General features: G+C 43.0%; 1 protein-coding gene across 1 annotated transcript in view; it reads right to left on the reverse strand.

Annotated features, from left to right (window-relative positions):
* The window catches only part of MAP2K5 (mitogen-activated protein kinase kinase 5), a 140893-nt gene that overhangs the window by 6577 nt on the left and 109925 nt on the right, over positions 1-24391 (reverse strand). The window contains 2 exon segments of the mRNA XM_037394283.1: positions 16672-16717; positions 19086-19147. Coding sequence (XP_037250180.1) covers positions 16672-16717; positions 19086-19147 — 108 coding nt within the window.

Raw genomic sequence — 24391 nt, forward strand, 5'->3', positions numbered from 1 at the left:
ACCTGCTGTACTTCAATATTCCCCTATAAGTTTATTTTGCTTTGCAAGGTAACACTGAAGAAAGTTAAATGTGCAGTAGCTTGAAATGCGTTTTCTGTTGCAGTGGCCAGTTTCTCGCCACCCTGGTGGGGTTACATTCTGCTTGGTGGGGTGTGCATACCTTTTTTTGCAGCATCCATCCACCTTTTTTTGATGTGGGAAGTTGGCTGGCTTCCAGCACAGATCAGTCCTGCACTCACATCCCCCTGCGCAGCAGCGGAGTCGGGGTGCTGAGCTGCACCCGGCTCTCCGGCACGCTAACAGCAGAGAGCACAGCTCTTTTACACTGGCACTTACATCCACTGTGAATTGGCAAGTAAGAGATTGATGTTAAACCTTCCTCAGCAAAATTACTGCAATGGAGACTGTCCATGCCCTACCAGTGATGGTTCAGCCAACATCTCAGTCTCAGTAACGTGCAAGAGCTCATTGCGACACTGACAGGCACCATCATGGAGAGAAGCATGATCCTAGGGAAAGAGATGCTCATGAGAGCAGCCCGCAGATATCGCGGGATGTCTCCATGACAAAGCTGATCCCATCCCCACCCATTTCACATTTGCTCAGACTTCTACGCACGTACATTACAAAGCAGGTAACCACCTCCCTGACAACTCTTAAATACTCAGCCTTAAAAATAGCTGGCAATCAGTATCAGCAGACCCAAGCAGCAGAAAACAGGTTGAAAAGCCACCACTGAACAGCTTCCCCGTACTGGCTTGCCTCACCCTGGCCAGGGCTTTGGCTCGGTAGGATGCACGGCTGCACAGTGATTTCCAGGGGGAAGTGGCTGCTGGGAGCACACAGCAGCTCGGAGTCGAAAAGGTCAGGCAGGACAGGGCCAGGGATAGCTCCAGAGTGAGTGTCAGCCAGCCTAATTTTCTGTGTCAACTCCGAAAATTAGATAAACAATGACAAACCAGGCTTTTTAAATGAACTTGTCTCATCTCGTTCTCTTGATAAAGGGTACATTTCTCAAGTTGCAGTGTCCCACCAGACAGGTTAACTCTTTCAAAGGGGAGCACCTCGCAGAGGGTGATGTAAATGATTTAAATATCTGACATGAAATTAAAAGGGCAGTGCCCCCCCTGAACACACAGCCCTGGTAATTCAAACTCATTGCTCACAAACCATCAATCATTTAGCCCAGTCAATTAAATTGCCATTATTCAAGGGTAAAAGTTCCATAATTTTACCTACCCTTAAAATTCAGCAATTTGCTTTCACGGCCTCCTCCTTCGGCCTGAGAAATCTTTGTTTCTGGTAATAACTCACCCAGAGCTCACTGCAACAACCTTTACATCACATTCTCAGTAGGACTGCAGACCCATGGGCCTTTTCCAGCACCAAATGCCCACATGCAGCTCTGCTCCAGACCTGCTCGCCAGCACTGCTGGTAGGAGCGAGGATGAACTGTCCAGGGAAGATGAAAGTTCCCCTGGGACAAGCCCTAATACAAAGCCTGTGCACCACCCACAGCCCCAAACCTGGGCTACCTGAATCCTTTGAGCTATTTAGTCTAATGCAAACGTATCAGTTTACACTGCCTCTCATACACACCAGTACAGGGAAGATCAAAGCTTCACAAGAGTCTCTCCTGTAAATGAGTTCCTCTGCCACTGACTACAGAACACTTGTGTTTGGATAGCACCAAGGAGGTTTAGCCCCAGTGCTGAGGCTCCTGAACACTGCCAAAGGACAGGCAGACAATAAAAAACATGCCTTAAGCAATGCTGCTGTGATTTTCACAGGACCTTCCAGGCACAAAACAAGCAGGCATTTATTGTGAGACTGGTTTAAAGGGTTCGTGAAATAGGCAGCTACCAACCTTAGCCAGGATGGCCACAAAGTACATTCCCAATGTGAAATACTGGTCAGTCACCAATTTCCTTGTAATTCTGCAAAAATAATAGGGTGGTGTTTCCTGGGGCAGAGAACATGAGGGAAACGGGGAGGGCATGGACAGGAACCTTAATCCCAAATGGTCCGAATTTTTTGACAGTGCATCCAGTTCTAACCCACACCATCTCCTCCTTACATTTTTGACACAGGGCAGTGAGAGGTTAGTTGGGGAAGGCAGCACGCCCTGCTCTGAGCTCTCCCGCAGGATATGCCAGGGTCACTGCTTGCTCACTGCAGGAGGATGTGAAGGTTAAGGGGAGGAACCTGGGTATATCATCCTGCATCCCCTTAACCTAAGGGGTAACTGTGGCCTGAACAGCAGATTGCACAGGGAGATGAGCAGTGCCGTGGCTTTCCTGCCCATGCTGCAGCCAGGCTGGAGGGGCTGCGCTTACTGCCAGGCTCACAGCCAGGCACCCGCATGGCATCACAGCATCTCCTACTGCTCTGGTGGCAGCAAAAGCAGTGCTGAGTTCCTGGGGTGCTGTCCTTCCTCCCTCATTTCTCCTCCACGGCAAGGAGAGCTGAGACTTGACTTTCAGTCCAGCACAGCCAAGGCCAGCACCAGCTGTGCCATCGAGGTGCCCCGTGCCACGCTGCTCACGTGGTCCGAGGGAGCACCTCCGCTGCTCGATGCCACGGGCAGGAGAACCGGCAGAGCCAGCACAGGCTATGGCTGCAGCTGCAAACACTTGGGGGCTGCCTGTCGACATCCTGAAAGCCTGTCTTCCCAGCAGCCAGGAGCGAGCTGCAGAGACAGGCATTAATGTAAACCCTATGAATACAGAGGAGGAAGGAGGGACACCATTAGAGGGACCGAGGTCTTATGTTAACAACTACATGACACCCTAACGTAACCACACCACCTGGCAAATTAGAAATTACAACAAGAGAACTCATGCTTACGGAAGGTATGTTAGGAAATAAGCAGTGTTGCTGCTGGTTGCAACAGTGCCATCCTTTTAATGTTCTCGTTCACAGGAATCCTCCCAGACTGTGCAGTTAGAGGACTGCTCCATTTATTACAAAGAAACACAGACAAATTATGCATTTCATTTCAAAATCTGAATTCAGCATAACAAAAACCATAATAAAAAGATCCCAACTGTTGCAGGCACAGACTATCAAGACAATGGCAGTGCCCTTAGACAGCATTTCAAATACAGTTTATTAGCGTGTGATATGAAAAGGGTATTTTTATTGCATGATATAATGCAATGGGACCTTGGGTGCTCTGCAGAAGGACCTTGCACTCAGAAGTGTAATGAACCCATAGTCCAAAAAACATTATACTGTACATTAACCTATCATTAATGGCACATTAGGGCTAGGGGCATTGCACGCTTGCTGGTCAGGGCTCCATCAGGACACTATGGAGGAAACCACAGTCTTCACAGGCTTAAAACAAACAGAGAAAATAAATATTACTGATGGCTACAGGCTGCTTTAAAGGAAGCTCACTCTCTGCTTAACATGCAATTTTGATGCCATTTTTTAAAGGGGGGAGGGAAAAGACAATGCAGCAGTTTATTAGGCAATATTAGAAACAGCACGTCACTGCTTTGCAGCACCGAATGTCTCCGTGGTGCATCAGATGCATCAGCACAGAGCTCTGCCTGCACAAAGCATGGCACCTCTGAGCACTGGGGCACCTTTTAAGAATAAAATGAAAACTGGAAACCTGCTCCCCTTCCCTGCCATTCCCTAATCCCTGACAACACTGGTAAGGCTTTCCTGGCAGCAGGAGTTGAGACCTAGGAAGAGCATCCTCTGACCCAGCTCTGCACAGCTCCATCGCTGCCCGAAGGACACCTGCCACCTGCTTGTTTGCATCTGCACCCACTTCCACCCCACCCCATCACATCTGAGAGCCACCTGGCAGAACTCCAGCCTGTGTCTGCAGTAAGTCAGCGTAAAACGTGACCAAATCATGACACTTACGCTCCTGAATCAGCTGGGATGTCCCATGCCTTCCTCCAATGCAAGGGCTCTCTTTGTTCGAAGGCAAGCTTGATCAGATGGCCACCATGCAAATGTTAAATCAGAAAAGCCTGGCTCACAACTCATCCCTAGCTGGCTGAGGGAGCGCAAGCCCTGCAATTCTGGAAAATAAGAACTTGGCTGTAAAACAGTGCACCGCAGTTATCCCAGCTAGTTCTCCCATTGCTACTGATGCGTCTATGCTATTTACAGCTCTTGTAATTAACTGAGGGCACATACTCGAGGGGAAATTCTTGCCCATTCACGTGTTTAATGGGAACACAAGTTGGACCTCCAAAAGGACAAGTACAGATCTCAGCTCTGGAGCTGTGCTATCTTCCCAGGATGCCTGAAAACACAAAGTGCTGAGTAACCCAAATTGCCCTGGCCTGAGCCTGTGTCCCCCTCTAGTGACCTCAACACGTGTAAGATTTCATCACTCCACCACTGCCTCCTGTAGCGGAGGATTTTACATCTAGAGCTCCTGCCTCCAAGGACAAGCCAAACTAAATGCTGTTCTAATTATCTGTGCTAGCTATCCACAAGGCCCATTTCTGCTCCCACAGCCAGGAATAGCAGCGAGGAATCCTCAGGCCAATACTCCATTGCCGACTCCCAAAACATTGTTAATTCACAGGCACAGAAGGTGTCAGAGTCCTCCTCAGGGGCTGCTCCATGCAGCAGGCTTCCCTCCATCGCTCTCTTCTAAGGCTTGAGAGGGGTAAAAAATTTGAAGGCTTCAAATGCTCGCATTGACAGATGGAGACAGAGAACATACGCATGGGCAAAAAGACCCTGCAAGATGCTATTTACGTGGCTGTTGCATCTCTTGTTTTACTTTTGCAATTTTAGGATGCATTTTGACCATGGGAGGTAACCCTTTAAAGAAAAGGGCGAGTGCCTGAAGTGCTTGAAACAGCAGCGACTGGGAGGCTGAGCATGCATGTCTAGCAAGCATGGCCCCAGTGTCCCAGAGCTGCGGCAAGGTCAACCCTTGCTTTGAGAGACACTCTCCTCCAGAAACGAAGCCTCGTCGTCTCCTCCATGCGGTGGCACCTGCAGCGACAGGACGGTGTATGTCAAATCAGAGCATGTTTAAACATAAAGTACCAGCTTTTCTTATGTGCTTGCATGGCTGTGTTTGATCTGGGACCAAGTGTTTACTGGCCCAGTTCTCTCTCCCAGTTCCTGTCCTCAGAACAGAGACTATTCAGGGCAAGGACTGCTGCTCGCTGTGCTTGGTAAGGAATTCAGCATCCCTGACAGCCTGTTCTCAGCTGGCTGCTAGAGTGAAATCACCCATAGCAGGGGCCAAAGAAACAGGGCTTCAGTAGGTCTGCAGGAGCCCGCAAAGCTGCGAGTGGCACAGGGACTCCTAGAGTCAGAAGGACCCACAAGGTCACATTTTCACAGAATTTCCCACCCTCATGAGGGCATCACCTGTAGCTTCTGCCAGCTCGGGGAGCAGAAAAGGACCGATTTGTCTAGAGAACAGTGAGGGTAGCAAAGAGGGAATGAAAGCCGGATCGATTGGTGGTGTTTTCTGGGTGGAGAAGAAGCGGGGACAAGAACACATCCATAAGCAAAATCAAGTATAATTAGTCTCCTTGAAGTTTCTGCTCTCTTTCCTCATTCCTTATTCTGCGCAGCTAGCAGCACAGCCCCAGCCTGCTAAACAGTTCCACGCAGAGTGTCGGGAAGTGGTGAGTTTTGTTTGTTGCAAGGCCTCCCTAACATACACTGTAATTAAAATGTTGATTACTAAACAGTTTAAATATATGACAGACAATGCAGTTAAAGCCTACAGTTAGGTCAATATGTGATTTAGATTTGCCATTTAAAAACTCTCATTTAAATTTTGCATACATTAATCACTACCATACTTCAATGTTCTGATATCCACCTGACTACACTATTAAAATAAAACTTGCTGCCCCAGGGAAATCCTACTTATTCTTAATTGTTTCGAGGCTTTGATGGGCTTTTAATCTAAGATTAATTTATGCAATTTTAAATAACTCTTCTTATGATTAATAAGCTTGAAAATTAAAAGGAGTCTAAAGCAATTATAATGAGCATTTGGTCATAACCTCATTAGGAGAAGGAGTGAAGGATACAGCTCTGGAATTCTTACAAGACTACAATTTAAGGTTACTTTCAGAGGAGTCAAACGTAGTTCTTGAAATTGCAAAGGCAGATTAGCCTAGGTCAGTGTTAGAACTATGGCTATCTAGATTAGCACACTAATGATTTTATCCCTCTGATGATATTTAAGACAGTGAAAAGATGATACAAAATGTATCAAACAAAGATAAATGGATAACACTAGTAAGCGGTGAACTCTTGAAGCTGTACTTGTTTATCTTTTTTTTTTTTTGAGAAGGATTCCTTTTGTGTTGCATTCCCCCCTGCATTATTTTTCTATTTGTAGATTAACTTTTACCAAAGCACTTTAATTGCAAGTGATATTTGGCTGGTTTAGTAGTTTTGTTGAGGCACCAAAATTCTGCTGCAATTTACAGAATCTGTCTTTAAATAACAGCGGTCCCCAAGCATAACGGATGGACCAAGAGGAAGAACAGTACAACCTAAGCCTGAAAACCCTAACCTGAAGAGGAACTTGTCCACACATCAGACCTGAATTTCCATTTTCAAACAGCAACGCAGATCCTTCCATTATGACGGAAATCCTTTCCTCAACCTTATTCTGAAGCTTTGGACATTGGCCATAGCCATATGATGTGCTGGTGGCCCTAAAAACAGCCCTCAGAGACCCCTTGTGTACTTCACGTGTCCAGGCTGCCAACTCATCACCAGGCTCAGGGTCGAGAGGGAATTATTTTTAGGTCAGATTAGCAGGAACTAGTGCATCTCCTTTGACTTCTGTAGCATGGACTTGACTTCAGACAGCTCAGCCCCCTCCTACTGCAGGACCTCAGGGTGTGCATGGGTCTGATTTTTCCTGCTCTCCTTCTGTGGCAGATACTAGTCTTAAATTTACTAGAGTTTTGGTTTTGGCTGTGGCACAGAGGAGTCTATTTGCCCATCTGCAGATCATTCTTTCCACAGCAGTTTTGCTTTTGATATTTGCTGTTAAACCGATAACTGTGCTTGGCATGCCTCTTGGTGCTTAGCTAACAAAACGAGCGAACTCCCAGCAAAGGTATCTTTTTTGTGATGACTCTTAAAAAAAACTAAGGCAACCGAAATATAATCGGAGCGTGCTTTTGCAAGTGCTGCTCAGGTTAAGAAGAGCTGTAGAAGAGGAACAGAGATAGTGGCCCAAGGCTGATAGAGTATGTCAACATTAGCAAGCTGTCGACAACAGAAGCAGATCTGCAGAGTGAAACGGTTGGTGCAGTGTTTCAGGGATGGAGGAGTTTTTACTTTTGACCAGCTCGGGTCTGGTCTGTGGATGCAGCACCCATTAGTAGCTGAAGCTCATTAGGTGTGTGCCTGGAGCACATCTTCTGGTTTGGTTTCATTTGAAATCGATTCAATTCATGAACTTCAAGACCTGACTGTGATGAGAATCAAAGAGTGGTAGCTCTGAGAGAGCAAGACATTCACACCAAAAAGGCACACCTGACCTGAACTCTAATGGTAATGTAGATGCACCTGCAGAAGCGTCTTCAGCTCATGCCTCACTGCAAGCACGGGAACAGTCTTGCTGACACTAAACAGCTAGTCAGACATTAAGAGCTGATACAGTATTTCCTTCAAACAGGGGCTCAGTGATCCCCTACACCGGCAAAGAAGGGTGGAAAACCTGGTTGTGTTCTCCAAGTTTGGAGAAACTGGTTTCTACTGATGGGGGCGGGGTGTTTGTGTGTGTGGGGGGGGGGGGGGGGGGGGGGCGGGGGGGGTGGGGATGGCAGGGAAGATAAAAAAAAAAAAAGGAAATCACTAAACTGGAGTAAACTGAAACAATCTTCTAAATGTTTTTCAACCAAACCTTGGAGTAAAAAATGCTGCATGCATACACACGTCTGCACACACACACACTCTAATAACAACGATGAACAAAAAACCCCAGAAAATGATCTGGCTGGAAACAAAAAGGGAGAATGAAACAGCCCATACTTCGCTAGCGTTTCTGTGATGAAGTTTCTGCAAATGAACAAGTTGTTTTTAAAAGTACAGTGTACAATCATATCACATTACATGCCTACACATCGCCTGCATCCAGTGCAAAACAGCATCCTCATTTTTGCCAGGTTTGGTAAAGAGACTAAATAAAGCAAGTATTAGAGGACTGAACATGAATATACTGGCAAATCAGCCCGTCTCCAGAGCAGAGAAAGTTCAGGTATGAAATGACGCCCAAACAAATGCACGGAGCCCTGCTGAAAACACAGAACGCAAAATATATCACCACTAGTTGGCTTGGAGAAAAAAACATAAATTCCTTTGAATCTCTCACAAGGTCACTGAACAAATGTCCAAGGCCAAGAAAACCATTTCCATTCTCAGACTTGTATTTTAATGCCACCGTTCCCTAGCGGGAGCCTTTCCCCAGTGGAAACCCTGTTTCTCCCCAGCCGCGCAGGCAGTCGCTGGCTGAGCCATCCTGATTTACACCAGCCGAGCGCTTACCCCAGCATCTCCCATTAAAACCAAACAGGCAGATGCACATTTATGGGACAATGAACTTTTCCATGGCTGCAGCTCGTCGTGCTTTTGCTATTACGGCCTTAATAAACCTGCGCATTCCCGTGCTGCGGCAGCTGCCTCGGGTGGGAGCGCGAGCAGCCGGCTCTGGAGGAGAGGCCACAGCTTCAAAAAAAAAAAATTACAAAAAAAAAAATCATGTTTAATTTAAAAATTAGAAACTGGAGCAGGCTGTGAGCACAGAGGTTGATTGAAACAAAATTTAAATTCCTGTCAAGCCCATTTAAACACAGGGGCCCTTCATAGACAATTAGCTGCTCCCTGTGAATGCTGAATAAACTCGGGCCTGGTCACTGTTAGAAGAGAGCAGGCCTACTGTGAGGAGCTGGAAAAAAATTAACTAAAATCAGCCTGTATGAAATATTTAGCCTCCCAGTTTATCACAGGGGTTTGGAAGTGTAAACAAGACAAAAATCGATTCCTCGGTGCCCTCCAATCAATCCCCCAAAATGGTTAGGGCATCTGTTTCTGCTAAATTTTGTTTACTCTGGCAGATTTGCCTTAATTGCAGTTGTTTATCTCCCATTGTCCCCGGGGCCCTAATCTCCCGATTACTAATACTTAACACTCATTTCACATCTAAAGCTACTTCTAATCCTCAACAGGTTTCTGGGGCTCTTAAAATTATTGAAACAAGGGAGAGGGGAGATGCAACCTCTTTGTGAGAGGCACATTTTCCTATCTGCTACCAGCTGGGCCCAATCATCACCAGGGATGGCGGCAACAAAGGTGCTAAAAGGCTCTTTCACAGGCACGGCTGCTCCGCCGGGATTCTGCGGATAAAAAAGAGCTTTGATGGGGGAAAAAAAAAAAAAAAAAAAAGCAGCCCTGAACAAGAGGGCTATAACAGTCCAGCCAAATAAAGTTACTGTCATAATCAACTGCTGTCAATCACAATGAAAATCCAATTAAAAATCTTTCAGTGCAGCCCTCTTAAGTAGAAAAATGTCCCCTATTTATATGCGTTTTTGTCAACCGCACAAATTAGAAAGTAGTATTAATTGATTTTTTACTACTTTAGGCCCTGATCCTCCTGCTGAATTTCTGCGGATGCAAGAATCAAGCGGCACAAATCTGATTAAGGGATTTGAGGCATAATGTGCACAGGTCACTAAGAAGCCGTATCTGTATCTCCTGCTTTATACCCCGCTTATTCAGAAGCAATTATTGCTCTTATTTAATACTGCAGGAGCGGCTGGAGGTGCTGAGCAGAACGCAGAGCCACGAGGAGCTCGTACCGCACAAATGCCAGCAATTTTAATTCACACAGAGTGTTTGAATAGATTTAAAAATCCAGTTTCATTAAACAAATAAATATCATATGGAGATTTCAACAGTTGCCTGTTAGACCAAATTCCTTGATGAATTTGGAATGAACAAGGAGGACAATACCCTGGGAATTAAGGCTATGGCTCCTATTTAGGAACTGTTAACAGGTTTGTTGTTTTTTTTTAAAGTAAGTATGTAGGGAAGACAGCTGACATAAAAATATCAACAAGACAAATGCACAGCTTCTCAATGTATCATCATCGAAAGACTTGCAATTCCACTACCAAAATGAGTGAGATGTAAATATTTGTCTCTGTGCCTGCAGAACTACAGAACAACCAGAAGTGCCAAATGAAACATTTGCTCAAATTAAACTGCAAAGCCCAGGAGAGTCAAGTAACCAAAAATATTAACTGTATCACTCTAAGCTGTTGCCAATTTTTTTTTTTTGTCCAATTTCCTTAGATTTTCAACTCTTCTTCCAGCCAACTCCAGCCACTTCACATTTCACTGGAAAGTGCCAGTATATCGTGCAGCTTTAGGGCACGTTAGAAAGTCAGCTGTTCACATTTTCTGTAAAAAGTAAGCGGTGGTATGAGCAATACGACTGCAGAAAACAGTGAATGGACGTAACACCTTCAAACTCTAATGCTCACACGTTAACCTTGTCACAATCTCAGTCTTCTGTAATTGCTGGATTTAGTGACGCTGATAGAATGTATTTCTCCATTTCAGTAGCCGATTTCTCCAAGTGACAAAGAACAACAAACCATACCCCTAAGGACAGAGATGGCTGAGGGGTTTTTTTTGTTTGTTTTTTTGTTTTTTTTTTTTTTTTGAAAGACAGAGGGAAAGAGAGAGGGGGCAAGATCCATACAAGATCCATAACCCACCTTTCCCCATTTCAGTTGAGTGGGGAATGGCTTGAGCAATGCTGCCACCTGAAAGAAGACATTTTTTTCTCCAACTCTTGAGCTACCCTGGGCAAGGAAGATAATGAACACACAGTGACAAGAGCACCCTGAGCCCTAGTGTAAAATCCTAGCATCAATGAAGTCAATATAAATTTTCACATGGCCTCCAGTCTATCCAGGATTTGATCCAGAACTCCTCGTCCACTCTATGTCTGAATTGATAGATTGAAGATACCGTTTTGTATTTATCATATACATTTAATGGTTGGACTCCATCTTAAAAAGTCTTTTCCAACATAAACAATTCTATGATTCTATATTTACAACTGCCAAAAGACTTGGCTTTGTGCTTCTTTCCATGAGAAATCGGGAGAGCGCCCTTTTCTTCACATCTGGCATGTGTTTTGGCGTCTGTCAGAATTTCTCCTTGTCATGGGGTGAATAACTGGGACCACTGTGACAGAGGAGAGTCTAAATTTTTGCAAACAAAGCTATCCATCAGAGCTCCAAGCATGGACAATTTTATGCTGGACAAATCATCACTGGTAGGAGATCCTGAACTGGCTCAGGAAAAAATCCCCAACCCTAATGCTTCTAAGTAGCTGAAGAGGGAAAATTCTTGGGTCACTGTGATCCAGCAATGAGGCATAAACATCCAGATAGGTAGAGAGAGAAAATATTTATCTGTAAAGCTGTCTTCATGAGATTTATGGGATGTATTTGTGAAAAGCAAAGCAAAGCACAGACGGCTCTCTGGTCTTTCCTAAAAGTTAACACCATCAAAAACCCCAACCCGTACAGCCATCTCAGCTACTCAAGTCAATGATGCCACTGCTCTAATGCAGAAGCCCAATCAGCCGCTGGGGAAATCCCTTTTATTGACAAACGTAAGTGGGTAGTATATTATTGTCTTTATTCTGAAGGTTTATATGAACATCCAGATAGGATTATGCTGATCCTCCATTTCTTTGTTTAAAGCATAAAAGTGTTTCCTAAGAGCAACAAACAATGGTTTAACACAACAAGCTCCAAATAAATTTAGCTCTGCCTGGTAAGAAGTGCTACTGTCCAGATCCTCTGGAATATAGCTACTTAAAATACATTATTAATACTACATATACTTAATATATACTTAAAAGCTTCACCTTTTAAATTTCCTATACTTGTTGGAGATGGGGGAACAGCCAGCCAGAATCCGTTTTTGAGAGTCTCTAATATCTTGGCACGTATCTTAACACACTTAAATACACAAACGATCCATCTGAAAAAATGCCCATTGTAGCTAATAAGATCAGGGTGCCTGATCTAAATGCCACTCCTGAAACACAGAGAGGAATTGCTGAATGCATAGGAATGGGAAATTTCAAAATTGCACTAGGCATTAAAATAAGAAAAACCAAAGAACATGTTTTCCAGCAAGTCCGTGGTTTTGACACAGATAATATACCATTTATCATACAGTCTTCTAAACTGACAGAACACCAACATAAAAAGTGTCAGTAAATTAAAATTTGAAAAAGGAGAAAAGCTAGGAGTAGTGCTTAAAATTTGGAGACTTGAACAAAAATTATCAGACCTGTGCAAAAGTAATCAAGTGCAGAAGGTGACCGATCTCCTTAGCCAAAAGCATTGCCTCTCCTTGCCCAATACCCTCCTTAAAAAATCCAAGCAGCATCCCGAAGACTGTACTTTTATGCACCTTATGTGGCAAGGCACAATGGAATAACTGCTACACACTTAACTTTGGGTTTTCAAACACAAGTTCTTTAAGTAAATCGCTTTTGTTTAAATAGCCATATGTAGCATGGTAGAGTTCAATGCTGTACTAACAAAAAAACTCAACAAGAGACTTCAAGAATTCTGCTGGCTTTCTGAAAAGTGCATACAATCTGCAAAATAAAAGGCCAAGCTTCCAGCTAAAGAAGAGATTTTAAACAATTACCAAAGCAGGATAGTGATATCATAAAGGCAATTTCTGCGCTAGCTTGTTTTCTGAAACTCTCTTTGCCTCTGAACAGCTAGAACAGATAATAACTATTAGTAAATCAAACTCCTGCAATATCCAGCTGTGTCTCACACATTTACATACAGATAGAATGGGTATATGTTTTTAATATGTATGCGATATGTACTTTTACCACAGCTGAAGTGCATGCTACAAAGGAGGAGGAGAATGGGAATGGAATCAGCATGAGATAATAAAGTGGCCTAGATAAAGTATTAGCCAGCGATTGATCTCAAACAGGGGATGCTGCTTCTCTCTGACCTGATTACTTACTATGCATAGATTCCATTAAATAGAGCTTAGAATGGAAAGCTGCTGAAAAATACCGTAAATACAGTCAGAACTACAGCTTCCCGAGGCAAACCAGCCTGCAGACACCTACCCATACACTCGGCACAAGCAGGAGTTCAAACCTTACCCGCACCGCCACATCACAACTGCTAAATACACAGGCGTGCCTGCGTTTCCCTGGGAGCCAGGCTTGCCATGCCAGGGAACTCCATGTTCCAGATGAAAACCGGAAGCTCACAGCAGGGGGAGGGGAATAAAATAAATCTTTATACAGAAGAATTGTTGAGATTTTTCTTTCCTTGTTGGAAGGGAAGAGAAGAGAGACAGAGGAATACGCTAAGATGTTGTGCGGCCTTCCCTGGTGCTGAAACAGGAGTATATTCAATTTAATTGACTGTTTGCCTTTCTCTTCTTACGAGGGAACAAACTGGAGACAAAAGAGCAGACACTGTAAGCGCGAGGTTCAGAATCACCACTGGTGAATTATAGAGATTATGTCTTTCCCTGAATGGACAATTTTCTCACTCTTTGGTGAAATTACTTTTTTTTCCCCCCCACTTCTGTGGAACAAGTCTGTTAATTTGAAATATTTTGAAACAATTAAATTATTGATTAAATACACACAGAGAAACTGATGTTCTATCCTGTTTTGTGGATGGGTATGTAGAAGGAAGGGCATAGCGACCGTGCGTGAATACGTGCGCCTGATTTATGCCAGCCGTTACGGAAATCTGGTATTCACTTGCGCAAGAATATCTATGGTAATAGAATACCTGACTTTACACGGGAATTGCATACAGCCTTGGCTCTGGCCCTATTTTCTGACAAAATGTGCAGTGACTTTTATAAAAAAAGGGCTTCCTAACATGATAGACGGGGTAAATCCATCCCTGATGTAGCCCTGTGACTTCACTGGAGTTGCCAGGTATTGTTAGTCGGCTCTTCAAACGCATTTAACAATTCACTGATTATCAGGAGAGCAGAAAAAGATTGATGTTCTGCTCCCTTCATTTTGCTTTCAGTCTTTAATTATACTAATTGGTTACAAAATAGTGACTTCCAGTACAGTTAATGTTCATAGGGGAGAAAGCCTGCACTCCATGGTTTTGTCTGAAGGTAACAATGATTGTGTGTTGTACCTTTCATCCTAGCTAGTACGCTTCTAAATAAAAAAACACAAACCCCCAAAACCCAATGAACAAGGTGAAATCCTGCTCTCATTTCAATCAATGGTAAGCTGACCTTGACAAGTCCAGGATTTCATCGATAGTGCCTGCATCACTCTACCCACTCTGGTAGTTAACAGGGAGATACCCATCAGAATTACAACAGAGGTTTCAGAAAGGGATGACGTGGAACTAGAAAGGTATTGTGGTAAGCAATTCTATAATTTAGAAAAACTAGAATCTAGAAAAAAAGAGGGTATTTAACAGCTTTTGTTCTGGCCCCAATTTCCAACAAAGTATGGTAATTTCCAGACACGTATGTATATATATGTGCAGATACGCTGTGTGCATACCAACATATGATGCTAATGTATATATGCATATGGGTTTTATAAATAAAGTGCTCCTTGACAAGACTGGGTAAGTGCAAGAATGCAAAGGGCTTGACGGTGAGCAACTACTGAGCTAATAGTGAGTCTGTTACAGAAAAGCACAGGGTGCTCTGAGCCCATCAAGGCTGGAGGAGGGAATTTAGGGCATCTTATGAGGGTCAGCCACATTGCAGGCAAGGACTGGGTCACTTCTTTATTTCAGCAGCAGTCTACCTCATGCTTTAGTACTTGTTGTTGCAAGTTCATTTATAATTGAATAGAAAGCAGAATGAGGAGAAAAATGGATTAAACAAAAGATTTTGTTTAAAAAGTAGGAAGGCTTTTTTTTTTTTTTTCCTGAGCCGCTATAATTTTAAAATTATTTTACAAAATACATCCTTAAAGGGGGACTAGCTCACTCCAGGGCATGTAGTTGTAAAGATAAATCTGTGCACTTCCCTGGTACTGCAGGCACTCACCCTTTGGCCTCATTTTTATGACTCTACACCCTGGAGTGGTGTTATTGCTTACAAACATACATATATACTTATGGGGGTATGTGCGATCTGCAGATGTTTTATTTATAAGTGGCAGGCCTATTGCATCACTGAAACATACATTTACAAACAGATACAGGTTTTATGAAACCCTATTCCGTTGTTTTAATAGCTAAGCTATCCAGCCATAGCATAATAGTGCACAAGGTAAATGTGTCTACATCTCTAGAACCTGTTCCAAGTTTTCTCAGATGTGACTAACTGCAAGAATTTTCCAACCATCAAAAGTTAATAAAAAAGACAAAATAAGGCAGTGTAAGCCTTTCATACGAGACACACACCACCACAAAGTGGAGGGGCTCTGATAAACTTTAAGGCCTCATTTTACCAAGGTATTTAAGCAGGTGCCTAACTTCAAATGTAGATCTATTGAAGTTAATATCCTTAAAATTAGATTCACAGTTAAATACTTTATTAACCAGGATCTAAATTGAGACTAGTCTGGATTGTGAGATACCTGCCCCAAGGCATCTTCAGAGATTAGCCTTTAACTAGAGAATAGCTGCAACAGAAACACTTGTGTATTCTACTCGCAGTTCGCAGCATGTAAGCAAGAAACGAAACGATGCAAATGTGTCCTGATCTTGTTAAAATGTGTTAAAATTATTCCCAAATATTTAATGCACAGAAAATAAATTCTGATTCTACAGAAACCTCTTGAGTTACAGGAAACACAACATATAAAGAAAAGCAATAAACCTTTAAAAAGCAAATATATTTGAGGTGAGTCAGAGGGGCCTACAACTCTTATCTACAATATAAGTTACTGTAAATATCTGTGGTAATTGTTTGGTATAGAATTTTTTCTAGTTGCTTAAAACCAGTCAAAACGGCACTCTGCACTAAATGCACAGCCACGGGGGACCAGCCTGAGAGCAGGTACCCCATTACTGCCTTCCTGAAAAAATGGCAATTGCAAGCAGAAGAAGTGGTCTCTGAGCTCAGATTCCAACACTGAGCGTGCTTCTGCGGACAGACCAAAGCTACGTATTAACTCAATCTTCTGTAGCTAATCTAATTTCATTTTACATGAACATAAGCGAAAACAGTGGCTCCTGCATTTCATCAAAAATACACTACTTTGACCATATCCTCGGTTAAGACTGGCAAATGATGACAAAGAGTGACCTACATTAAGCTGTAATCCCTGGACATACGAACTGAAAAAACCTGTGTATTAAGCATCAAAATGGCTTTGACTGAAACTTCATACTGGCTGTGAAAGTTCTGTATTAACTCCCCAAATCACCAGTGAAGCCTGGGCCACGGTGAAGGTAACAGCAAAATGCCCATCAACCTCAGTGGAGTCATAATTCCACCTTTGGTTTGCGTGCTCTCTGTAAATATGTAACTGCTGCACAAGCCAGAAAGAGCTTACATTTAAATCAGTATGTAATTACATGAAATAATAAAAAATACAGAAGAGAATGGATACACTTCTATATACATGAATTAAAAAATATTCATAGACAAATACACACCGAGGGGCTCTGAAGTTTCACTTACCATTAAATCTTCAGGTGCTGGCCTTTCCTTTGGTTGTTTTTTCATGCTATGTGTCATAAAACAAAAACGTTCATATATAAACAATTGCTTATTTATTCTACTTGCTTAAATATTGAAGATACCCTCTTTTAACACAGAATGAAGAATTTCAACGTATTTCTTAACTTTATCATGTGCCAGTGGAAGACAGGGTTCCTGACAGTGGCCAAAACGTTAATGGATTTCTTCCTTCCCTTCCACCCCTCCCTTACAGGATGCGGTGGTCTATGCCGTTTGTAACCATGAACGTGTATAAAACACAGAGATGACTGCAAACCAGACAGCTCAGAAGGCACAGTAAGTTGATTCTCATTTTGCTAGGGATTATTACATAGCTCGACACAAAGTATTATACAAACAGGTGGGAAATTTAACTCTAACACTAAACAGCTTCAGGAGAACGCACAATACCCTGGGGTTTCCACCTTAATTTTTTCACATTTATTTCCATTACACTGCAGGGTGATAGTTCATTACACAGCATTAACCTGTTTATAAGATCATGTTTCTCATCCAAATAGTCCTAGTTTTCTGTGCAACAGGTGCAATTAGCTATTGAAGGCTGTGCTTAGCTGCATGAAGGAACACAATAACATGGCACAGAGGTGACCATCAGGAGCTGCCTACTAATTGGATTACATCCAAACAGCCAGTGTTTATGGCGTAATTGGCATAAAGTCATAAAGTCTGATACGCTGTTCACTTGACATCTCTAATACTTATCAGGAATTGATTGCTTAAATAGTATAGAGCTTCTTCTCATTTGCTTTTTTTAAATGGTAATGCTTCCCACTAAAAAGTACGGCCAATCTGACACTATTTCTAAAATACTAGACGATCTGTGCTGTAAATCAGAGGTATTAACAATACGATTTACCCTCCCTACAAATAACAACAAGCCCCTCAAATAATGCAGGCATCAGCCAGTAACGCAAGCTGGCTGACGAGTGGGTTGGTAGCAGTTCTAATCTGACAGTCCAAAGTAGCTGTGTCCCGAGGGAAAACAAGGCTATTAGCCACCATCAGTTATGCTTCAGTTTGACATCTGTGGAAATTTTAACACAGGTTATCCCTCTCTCTGCCTCAATGAGAATTTTTTTTTTTTTAAAAACAGTCTGTCGTCAATTTTTTTGCAAGGATAAAGCGCGTAGACCTCCACACACATCAGTTCGTTGCGCTGCAGAATCCTCCAAGCAGCACTGCGCTTTGTAAACTGAAACTATTGAAAATGGAGGCCTGTGTTACACAAACTTTAATTATTTAGTTACTTTAATTAACCGATAATCAGACCGCTTTTTGTGTCTGTATTATTTGTTACATGCTATGTCAGTCCTGAGAGGTACTTTCTCCTGTGTTGCATATTCAAAATCCAGTTTTATCAGGCGACTCTTGCTGCAGTGCTGTTTTTTTGCATATAGCAGAGAATCTGAAAGCGCCGTGAAGCCCAACCTATAGATCTGCGGGGGGCCGAGGGCATCAAGGAGGGCGCATCCCTGGAGCAGGATTCCCTCTCAGCCCCATGGCTGCAGCTTGCAGTGGCACACACTGAGATGGCTCCATCCGATTTAGCACAGCTGAGCATCCAGCCCTGGAAGCGCGTGTTTGCAGAAGCAATGGCTTCTCCATCAAACACATCATATTTTTACAGAATTCAAGCTTGTTTCTCCTGCTGTACATAAATAGCTGCCCCCTCGCCTTTTCTTTTTTTGGGGGGGTGGGTTGGAATGGGGGAGATGCGACAGTTAAAAAAAAAATAATTCCCTTCACTTTGTTTCTTTAAGAGAGCTTACCCTCAAGATTTTTATTCTCTAGTCACTCAAGAACTGTATTCTTTATCCTACAAATTCCTCCTCTCCCCAATTCTCCTTTCATTTGAAAGGTTTTCAATGAACTATTCAGTTTTAAGGAAAGAAAATATACCCAGTGGTGTGTTTTAAAATACGACTCCCAGTAAAAATTACTTACTGAAAAGCCAATGAATTAATCAAGGCTGCTTGCCTTTCTAAATATTGAGGCAATTTTATAAGTAATATTTTAAAAAAACCCTGAATAATATTATACACATGAGTCTTTGTAGCCTCTTTATCCCCAGATGAGTTCTTAGGAGTCTCAGCGCACAAGACTGCACCCACATTCAGGGCAGGTTTATTAAAACAGGAGAAACCCTTGTAAGTACTTTTACGACCCTTTGTGTAAATAACGTTTACATAATTTAAACAGTTTGCTTAGCTTTGCTGCCCCATCTGCCCAAGGCCCCCAAGTCCCTCTTCTCTCAGAAAGGATGCAAGGAAAGCCATAAGGTCTCGCAGAGCTGCAGAGTTAATGGCATGTATCATTTACATTGAGGGCATGGCATGTTTGCAAACTGAGCTTACCATTGAGTGATGAAGTGTACAAATGGCTCAGAGAACTCCCCGGCTGGAAGGACGGGCGATTCCTGGGATTGGATTGAAAGAAGAAGCAGAGTCAGAAGGAAAGAAGATAATTTTTTTTTTTTTTGAGGATAGTAATATAACAGCGACAACAAAACAAAACCAAAAAAAGAAAAAACGAAGGAAGTGATAAAGGCCCCTTTTCACACAGAGAATTTGAGGGAGAAAGGTACAAATTCTTCTGAGAATGTGTTATAAAACACTGAATTTCAACTAATGAGTATTACACAATGGGTAAAAACATGTGGAAAGACACTGAGGGGAGGTGAAAAAAGGACAATGATAGCCACAGGGTAAAAAGGAAGGTAGGGAAAGTGTAAATGAGAAATTAATGATTATTTAAGTAACACACAAATGGTCTTGTAATTAACAAAGAGCTGTGAAATTATTCTTGCGTTGACCTTTGTTCTTTCACTGTATTTGCTATTTATTTACACTCATGTTTATTTACACTTATTCATTTTAGAGGCTGTCCTCATATGCTGTCTGTTCTAGATTTAAAAGGCGAAAGAATTTTTAAGAGGAAAAAAATGCAGGATTTACCAGTCCAGTGGTAGAAAATAACCACCCAGTATTTATGGAAGAAAAAAAAAAATCTAAAGCACGAGAAAAAAAAAAAATACAAACAGGGAACAAACAACACCACCATTTGCAAAGAAGGGCTTTACGAATTTAGGAGTTTTTCCAAGAATGACAGAGAGCTCCACTGTGTTTATAGTGTAACAGCTCAGGATGTAATGAAATTACACTGCAGAGTACTTTAACAGTGTCATCTCATTAGACCTACAGTTGGAACAAGAGAGCCACATAAAACAGGCAGCTGCAAATGACTCCATTCTCAGCTATTCTCATTTGCTATTAAAAATACCTTTCGGCATCTTTTTTCCTCCCTGACATCCCTACACAAAGTACCCTGCAAAGTATGATACATGCACCTATTTAAATTAACAAAGGAATGACTTATTTTAATCTCACTGTGCTTTGGAGTGCTTTGGCCATTTGGATGAGCAATATATCATTACATACAACCTTCCAGCGCTGCAGGCAAGAAACTCAGAGCGTGCAGCATTTGGTGGGAGCCAAACAATTTCTCTAGCACACAACTGTGTCAAATGCATGCATGTATTCATTATTGAGAATGCGAGGAAATAGCTTTGATGTAGTGGAAAAAAGAAGATGATAAAAGCACCTCTGCAATGTGTGTGCCATTATCAATGGTGGCAGATAGACACAACTGCAGAGCCTCCTATGTGATTAGTAAATATACATATAATTGCTGTGGCCAATTATCAGAAAAATGAGATCGGTAATTACAAGACAGAAAATTAACTAGAACTCTTATTAAGGCTTTGTTTCCAATTCAAACAATTGGAAACTGCTGGAAAATACAATTAAATCAAAAGTAACTGAAGAGTAAAAGGAGAAGCCAAAATTGCTTTACAATTTTCAAAGACTTCTATTAAAAACAAGGAGTGTTTGATATAACATGCCCAAATTCTCTTTGAACTTAGACCGGGTGAGGGAGAGGTTATTGTTTCTAAACTTATAAATGACATCAATATAGGAAGGTTTCCACCTGAAAGCGGAAGGGAGACAAGGAAATAAGCAGCACAATTAAACTTTCTCCACTTCAAAGAACCGCGCATGAAAATTATTCATATTAATACAGAAAACGCAGAACAAAATGTCAGGCTTGCTTACACCGGCGCGGAGCCCAGCAGGCTTTGCCTCTCCCCACCATTTTTCCTCGTCCGGCAGAGCCTTCCTGGGCTGGGAGTAGCAAAAGCCACTTTCCCAGGTGGGACGGACTCAAAGCAGAACAGCAGGAGATACTCCGGGCACGCAGCACAGATCATTTTGTAAACCACAGGGCGAAGCTATCAGAGCCCGTTCCCTGGGGAACTGGCTCTGCCCAGCAATCTATCCCTGCTGTTTATTGTAAGAAAAATGCAAGTGAGGAGCCTGTTAGGAACGTCCCTCTAACGGGGCTGCCAGCTCGGAGCAGCCCATGCTGGGGAACAGGACAGGCACGTGGCACTTCACACTCATTTGGTAGGTGATAATTTCTGCAATCACAAAGAGATGACGGACCCATAATAGAGTGAAACTGCATGATGAGAGGGCAGGAGAAGCTGATGAACAGCTCTGAAGCCACCAGCATTTCACTTTGGCTCTCCCAAGCTGCGCTGGCATGGGGGTTGCACAGTCAGGGAAGAAGCTGCTCCAGTGTCGGTACAACGCCTTGCCCGCTGCAGCGCAGCCAGGGCACCAGGTGCTCCTGCGTAAGCGTGCAAGAAAATTTCACCTGGATGAAAGGAAAGGTTAAATGCTATTTTTTGGGGCACATTTTTCTGTACAATGCATTTCAAAGCCCACCCAGGCCTACTCTCTTCTGCTGTGGACTGGTCAGTCACGGCCTTGCCTTGGCTGGTTTGCTCTCAGGAGCTGAGGAAGAGATTGTGGGTGGGTGAAGATGAACACAAACTGGATCTCAGTATGAAAACTTGATGAAGACTTTAATACAGTCTTCTCAAGGATTTCAGACTGGGCACCCACAAATTTATTGGCTATTTGCCTGACAAACTGAAAGCCTTTTGGGAGAGCGCATCAATCTCAAGGAAGTACTTGCTGGCAAGTGTGTTTGAAGGAAAAAAGATCAGTGCAGATAAAAACTTTATCTCACTCCTGTACATACGAGCCAATTGCTACTTTACAGCATAGGTAAGATAGGGGAGGAGGTGGCAGGTTTTGGTTTTAGCTGAACCAGGAAAGTACAGGACCCTCAACTGCTTCTGAAGGTGAATACCAAAGAGCTGCCTCAAAAGCTGTATTTTACCTTGGTTCGAAAGAGAAAACATCCATTCAGTGTCTGCCCAGGGAAAGCAATGACTGAAACATTTCAGTTTCTGATACTATACTACGCAAGACTATTTCAGTAGTAGAACAGTGAGAGCATTTTGTAGTCAGAGCTATTTCTAGAGCGAAAGTGCTGCTGTTGCTGCCTCTGTAACTTGAGCGATCACAATGGTGTTGCATCAGGAACACAGCAAACATTTCCAAAACTACACAAAGTAAATACATCACCTATTGTATCCCCAAGTTCCCCAGACTTCAGCTGACACTCAAAGAGATGGGAATACGGGGAAATAAAGCAAAGCTACACGTCTCTACCCAGCCTGCGCTGCCTGTATAATGCAATAGAGTCACATCCGATGTAACCATCGGGATCAGAGTCCAGCCACACATCATGATGACCTGCCTTACTTTACCCACCCGCACAATGAAAACATGCTACAGAGGCAAAAAAAGTAGAAACCTGGGATTTTAAAGGAGTGAGGAAGCATTATACTCTTTTAAACTGGGAAATGGTTCTTCTATGGTCATTAAATGTTGTATCTTATAATATCACAAAGACCTATATATTGGGGATGCTGCTAACATGGCAGTAGGGACAGGAATGGTTTTAAGGGTCAGTGTACCATTGGCCTCTTATATCCCCAGGCAGCTTATTCCCAAGCCTGGCTATTTCCCAAAATATCCAAGCAACATATCCGTAACCGGGATCTGCTGCAGGAGACAATATCAGCCTCTGATTTCTCAAAACCAGCCAAGCTGTGCACACGCAGTGAGAATGGAGAAGGGCAATAGGAAAAAAGTTTGAGTGATGCCTTTGCCTTGTGAATAATGAACAGTTCAAGAAGGTCAACCCATTACAACTGAAACCGTTTAATTATTAATTATGCACAATCTATGAGCAAAAGGACAAGTTCAGAATGTTTAATGTGTGGTAACTCCGACTGGACCCTCTCTTGGCATTTTGTTATTAGCACTTGTCAGCAAGGTGCTCAGGCATAAAGAAAAAAGCACAGCAGCAGAAAATCTGAGCTAGCAGGAGGAGGGAGGGCTTTAAACTTCAAACACGGCTCCTAATATTTAATTTATAGAGTGCCAAGGCTCTGGTATAAACCTTATTGACTTCCATGGACTTAGGGGAAGTCACATTATCTAAATGAAGACCTGAGAATGAGAATACAGAGACAATCCCTCCAAAAGCCCTCTTTTGAAGGGAGTGATAACATTACTAGCTGTATCTTCTTTTTTTTCACACCTCTGAACAAAGGAAGAGTGAACCACCTAACAGCGTGTCCAGAAGTCAACCAAGCCTTTGCAATCTATGCAATAAGAGCTTGAATTACAGGTCCGAGCACTATCCTCACCTACGCTTCTCAAACCTGTTACTCAATGTCCCCTGATCTGCTTGGTCTCACTAAGCACAGCAGTAGCAGAGATGTTACTGAGTCTCAGGAAACAGATAATGCCCAGCAAACTCATAAATAAGTATGAACAAGTCACTTTCCCCCCCTTTTCTGTCCAGCCTGGAGGTTTACTTGGGCAAACTCATGAAGCAAATTCAACAGATACAGCTCTGAGGTGCTTATTTCTTTGGAAACACTCTATGTCAGTGAAATTTGGGAGTGGTTCTTGACTGGCAATATACACCGAAAGCACCTCATACTTTACACACCTTCAGAGGTCTTACCCCAACAATTTCTTGGGAGTGAAATATGTTCCCAAAGCAAGTGAAAGCCTGAGCTTTATCACATCCTTTCTGAAGAGAGGGAAATCTCACTATCTCCCTACAACAGGAAAACCAACAAATGCAGCTTTCTACATAAAACCTTCAAGGTGGCAATGGCAAAGCCCCCAGCTATGTGTTAAGATCAAACCTGTGTTCCTCCTACCTCCTCCTTCAGGGGCCAGCCTGATGGCCCGCCGCGGTGCAGAACGCTGGCAGCCTGTCATCGACACGTCCCCAGAAGAGAGCCAGGCTGCACAGCCATGCAGGCTCCAAGACGAGCTCAGCTGCACTTTGTGGGCAACAAAGCTGGTATTCCCAGCGGATCCCCACAAGTGTGCAAATAGGTTTTACTCCCTCTTCTCATCTGCTAACTCCCGCCCTGTGAAGGGTTAAATTTTCCCATTCCCCACAGCTACTGCTATTTTGCAGTACTCTCTCCTCAGTGTGAACGCCTGTGCAGAAGGAAATGCCATGGTCCTATGGCTCTATGGCCACAAGAGGGAAGTTAGCAGAACCCAGCAAACCAAACTTCAGTTCCTCTCTCCTCTGGGTTTCCCCAGCACACCCTGTCTTTGAAATGATCATCTCCTCTGGGCAGATAATCCTATTCTGCAACTTGTCCATTGATGCTGAAATGGCAGTATCTAATAAATAATGTGCGTGCTTTACA

This window comes from Falco rusticolus, chromosome 7, assembly GCF_015220075.1.
Source record: "Falco rusticolus isolate bFalRus1 chromosome 7, bFalRus1.pri, whole genome shotgun sequence".
NCBI classification, from domain to species: domain Eukaryota; kingdom Metazoa; phylum Chordata; class Aves; order Falconiformes; family Falconidae; genus Falco; species Falco rusticolus.